At 36.8% G+C, this 5,000-nt stretch overlaps 1 protein-coding gene across 1 annotated transcript in view; it reads right to left on the bottom strand.

Moving 5' to 3' along the window:
* Positions 1–31: 31 nt before the first annotated feature.
* Roc2 (Regulator of cullins 2) overlaps positions 32–5,000 on the bottom strand; it is a 6,123-nt gene continuing 1,154 nt past the window's right edge. The window contains exon 2 of the mRNA XM_027369700.2: positions 32–812. Coding sequence (XP_027225501.1) covers positions 646–812 — 167 coding nt within the window. The 3' untranslated portion in view covers positions 32–645. The remainder of the gene's footprint in view (positions 813–5,000) is intronic.

Below are 5,000 nucleotides of genomic sequence, written 5' to 3' on the forward strand. Positions count from 1 at the left end.
GCTTTGGAGGTTAAATGGGAAAGAATAAAAGATAAATTTACACTTTATTATTGCATGGAAGAATTACATTATAACATCTGCTTCTTAATTTCAAGTTCCTTTGTTAATATAGAAAATGAGAACATATAACTGCCAAACTTCACAACCTTCCTCCTCTTCCTAATGTATGCAATGAATATAATAAATGAAAACCAAAAGGTTTTCAAACATTGATATTGATATCACATTGTTCATTAAATACAAACTTGCTATCACTTCTTTTTTGTGAACAGACTGACCTTAATGAAAAGTATCACTTTCCAATATAAAAATGGTTTATTCCCAGTAATGTAGACAATTCAAAGATTTTTTTTTCACAAATAAAATACAAACAGTCTCTGATATTTAATAATTACCACTTATTTCAAAAAAGAAAAAAATACATTGATTATAACAAAAAGCAAAAGGAAATTGGATACAAAGCTGTTCGGTTTACTATAAACACAATCACCCTCATAAACCAAGCGACATTCCACATTTGACGCGAAACATTCTTTCAAAGAGCAATTCCTCAAAATTCACTCCGATTATCTTACACTCAGACACAAACACTGATACACAAGGCCATGGGAAAAGAAAAGGGCTAAATATCAACAACATAAAGCACTATTTCCCGACTCTCTGCACGGACCATTCTTGCTGACATAAAGGACATCGGTTGTTCTGCTTAACCCACAAACTCATGCAGCAATTGTGGAAGGAGTGATTACACTCTCCCCAGATAACTACACAGTCGTCCTGTTTATTCTCACCCTGGCACCTGAGACAAGCATCTGAAAAAAGATATATATATATATATTTTTTTTCTTCAAAAATCAATAAAGTACTTTAAGTTGGAAAAGAACCACTGTTGTAAATAAAGTGCAAGATGTCAAAAGAGGTCATGAGAGGAGGTGAAGTTGGAGTTGGAGTTGGAGGAGGAGGAGGAGGAGGAGGAAGAAGAAAAAAAAAGGAGTAGGAGGAGGAGGAGGAAGAAGAAAAAAGTAGGAGGAGGAGGAGGAGGATGAGGATGAGGATGAGGATGAGGATGAGGATGATGAGGAGGAGGAGGAAGAGGAGGAGGAGTAGGTGTAGGAGGCGGAAGAAGAGGTGGAGTAGGAAAAGGAGAAAGAAGATGAGGATGAGGATGAGGAGTAAGAAGAGAAGGAGGAGGAAGAGGAGTAAGAAGAGAAGGAGGAGGAAGAGGAGTAAGAAGAGGTGGAGGAGGAGTAAGAAGAGGAGGAGAACAAGGAGTAGTAAGAAGAGGCACTTGAGACACACATCTGAAAGAAAGAAAGATTTTTTTTTGTTTTTGTTTTTTTTTTAATAAAAAAAGTACTTTAAGTTGGAGAAGAACCACTGTTGTAAATAATATGCAAGATGTCAGAAGAGGTCATGAGAGGAGGTGGAGTTGGAGTTGGAGTTGGAGGAGGAGGAGGAGGAGGAGGAAGAAGAAAAAAAAAGGAGTAGGAGGAGGAGGAGGAAGAAGAAAAAAGTAGGAGGATGAGGAATAGGATGAGGATGAGGAGGAGGAGGAGGAGGAGGAGGAGGAGGAGGAGGAGGAGGAAGAGGAGGAGGAGTAGGTGTAGGAGGCGGAAGAAGAGGTGGAGTAGGAAAAGGAGGAAGAGGATGAGGAGTAAGAAGAGAAGGAGAAGGACAAAGAAGAGTAAGAAGAGAAGGAGGAGGAAGAGGAGTAAGAAGAGGTGGAGGAGGAGTAAGAAGAGGAGGAGAACAAGGAGTAGTAAGAAGAGGCACTTGAGACACATCTGAAAGAAAGAAAGATTTTTTTTTGTTTTTGTTTTTTTTTTAATAAAAAAAGTACTTTAAGTTGGAGAAGAACCACTGTTGTAAATAATATGCAAGATGTCAGAAGAGGTCATGAGAGGAGTTGGAGGAGGAGGAGGAGGAGGAGGAGGAGGAGGAGGAGGAGGAGGAGGAGGAGGAGGAGGAGGAGGAGAAGAAGAAGAAGAAGAAGAAGAAAAAGAAGAAGAAGAAGAAGACGAAGAAGAAGGAGAAGAAGAAGGAGAAGAAGAAGAAGAAGGAAGAGAAGGAGAAAGGGGAGAAAAAGGAGGAGAAGGAGAAAGGGGAGAAGAAGGAAGAGAAGGAGAAAGGGGAGAAGAAGGAGGAGAAGGAGAAAGGGGAGGATGAAGAGGAGTAAGAAGAGAAGGAGAAAGGGGAGGAGGAAGAGGAGTAAGAAGAGAAGGAGGAGGAGTAAGAAGAAGAGTAAGAAGAGAAGGAGGAGGAGTAAGAAGAAGGAGAAGAAGAAGAAGAAGAAGATGAGAAAGAAGAAGAAAAGAAGAGGAAGAAGTAAAGAAAAAGAAGAAGTAAAGAAAAAGAAGAAGTAAAGAATAAGAAGAAGAAGTAAAGAAGAAGAAGAAGAAGAAGAAGCAGAAGAAGAAAAGAAGAAGAAGAAGAACAAAAGAAGAAGAAGAAGAACAAAAGCAGAAGAAGAAGAACAAAAGAAGAAGAAGAAGAAGAAGAAGAAGAAGAAAAGAAGAAGAAGAAGACGATGAAGAAGAAGACGAAGACGAAGAAGAAGAAGAGACGAAGGAGGAGGAGAAGGAGAAAGGGGAGGAGGAGAAGGAGAAAGGGGAGGAGGAGAAGGAGAAAGGGGAGGATGAAGAGGAGTAAGAAGAGAAGGAGAAAGGGGAGGAGGAAGAGGAGTAAGAAGAGAAGGAGGAGGAGTAAGAAGAAGGAGAAGAAGAAGAAGAAGAAGAAGAAGAAGAAGAAAGAAGAAGAAAAGAAGAGGAAGAAGTAAAGAAAAAGAAGAAGTAAAGAAGAAGAAGAAGAAGTAAAGAAGAAGAAGAAGAAGTAAAGAAGAAGAAGAAGCAGAAGAACAAAAGAAAAAGAAGCAGAAGAACAAAAGAAGAAGAAGAAGAAGAAGAAAAGAAGAAAAAGAAGAAGAAGAAGAAGAAGAAGAAAAAGAAGAAGAAGACGAAGAAGAAGAAGAAGAAGAAGAAGAAGAAGAAGAAGAAGAAGAAGAAGAAGAAGAAGAAGAAGAAGAAGAAGAAGAAGAAGAAGCAAAGAAGAAGAAGAAGAAAAGAAGAAGAAGAAAAGAAGAAGAAGAAGAAAAGAAGAAGAAGAAGAAGAAGGAGAAGATAGAAGGAGAAGAAGAAGATGAAGAAGAAAGAGGAGGAAGGAAAGAAGAAGGAAATATAAAAAGGAGGAAAAAGCAACTTACACTTCTAATATATGATCGTCATGGCCTTCTAGTTTCTGGCTAAGGGGTGAATGAACAATGAATCTTTGGTAAGATTAAGGAAAAGATTTTCTATGCACTGCCTGTGCTCTTGCTTTATTTTCTTAATCAAGGTAATATACAGATACATGGTAAGGCAAAACTGTTCCGACATGTACTACCCAGTTTTATTATCTATTATTGCCATAATGTCTCAAATATCTCATAAAGAAAGAATTGATTTTATTTCCATCTTAATTCACATTTCAGTAGAAAATGTGAATTTTCTACTATGAAATGATAAAAATATCTACTTTATCCTTGCCAATTAATGAGTGTAATTGTTGACTATTAATATTCTCAAATTTGACCTTTCATAAATATAGTTGAGCAAATTCATCCCATTATAACATAGTATCAAGAGATACTAAAATAATACTCCCTATTAAAATTACTATAAAACTATATCTATGTATAGGCGGTTAGACTTACATTCTTTTAAATTAATTTTTACCCATCATAATCTTTATGATGCTGTAATTTATTCATTTATTTATTGACCTCCCATTATGGGGAATTGTGCAGGCTGGGAATAAAAAATATTTCTACTATATGGCAATCATCAACACAGTAACCTCACTAAGGGATTGACTGACTGACTAATACATCTATCGTATATCTACTGCAAATATTTAATATCATATACAACATAATCAATAATAGTTATCACTGTGGTCTCCGTGCCTTTGGTGGTCCACAAAAAAATCTTTCACATATATTCTGGCTAGAATGAGCTTGACTGGTCCCTTCTCCAATTATAAATCACCAGGGTGGTCTACAAACTATAAGCATAATTTCAATAGCACAGATCTTGCATTTACATCTGGCATTTGAATGTTGGAAGTTGAGGCATAGCTAATGCGAGATGGAATATATTTCCTATTGCTTTGTTAAAATATAACATAATAAAAGTTTTGTTGTTACCTATAAATAATTTTTTCAATTTCTTATCTACGATATAAATGTTATTATGGTTAATGGTTGAAACAAATAAATGTGCTAGACATCCAAAGTCATATAGCACTATGGTAAAGTATTGTGGTGAAAAGGGTAAAAATGAATCAAAGATTGTGATAAAATATGTTATAAGTCTAGGGTTATACAGTGTTATATGATAGCATGGTTGTGAAAAGGGTAAAGAGGAGGAGCAAATTAAGTAAATTGGAGATTATTAAAAGACGAAAGGGTTAAGGGCATAGGGCAATTGGATGATATGGAGTGTACCTGTTGGCAAAAGAGCAAATATGAAACAAACGGATAAAATGGGTAGAGATGGTTTGTTGAATTAGGAGAAGAATGAGATATGGGGACTGGGGAAGTTGGTGAAATATAAGGAAGAATGTCAGGAGGGCTGGGATCCAGAGAAGGGCACTGTTACGACAGAAGGGATCCACATAAATGGTGCATATGGAGGAGAGAATGGGAGAAGGTGGGAGGATATAAATTCTGTAGATCAAGTATTTTAGAATTTGTCTATTTCTAGATCTCATCTAGCCCTGTTTTCTTTGAGGGTGATGGTAATCATATACTTAAAAAAGAAAATATAAAAAGAGAAAGGTAACTCTTGAATCTCAGATCAACTGTATTTCACAACTGCTGAAGCCTCCATCTCTGGCGCTCTTGCAAAGCCCAACAAACTTCTACTACATGCAGCTTATTTGGCAAAATAGACTTTGGTCTTGTTTCTTATTTCACAGCAAGTCACCAAGGGGAATCTACAAGCTCCATGTATGCTAGAACTAAC

This window comes from Penaeus vannamei, chromosome 33 (genome assembly GCF_042767895.1).
Source record: "Penaeus vannamei isolate JL-2024 chromosome 33, ASM4276789v1, whole genome shotgun sequence".
Classification (NCBI taxonomy): Eukaryota; Metazoa; Arthropoda; class Malacostraca; order Decapoda; family Penaeidae; genus Penaeus; species Penaeus vannamei.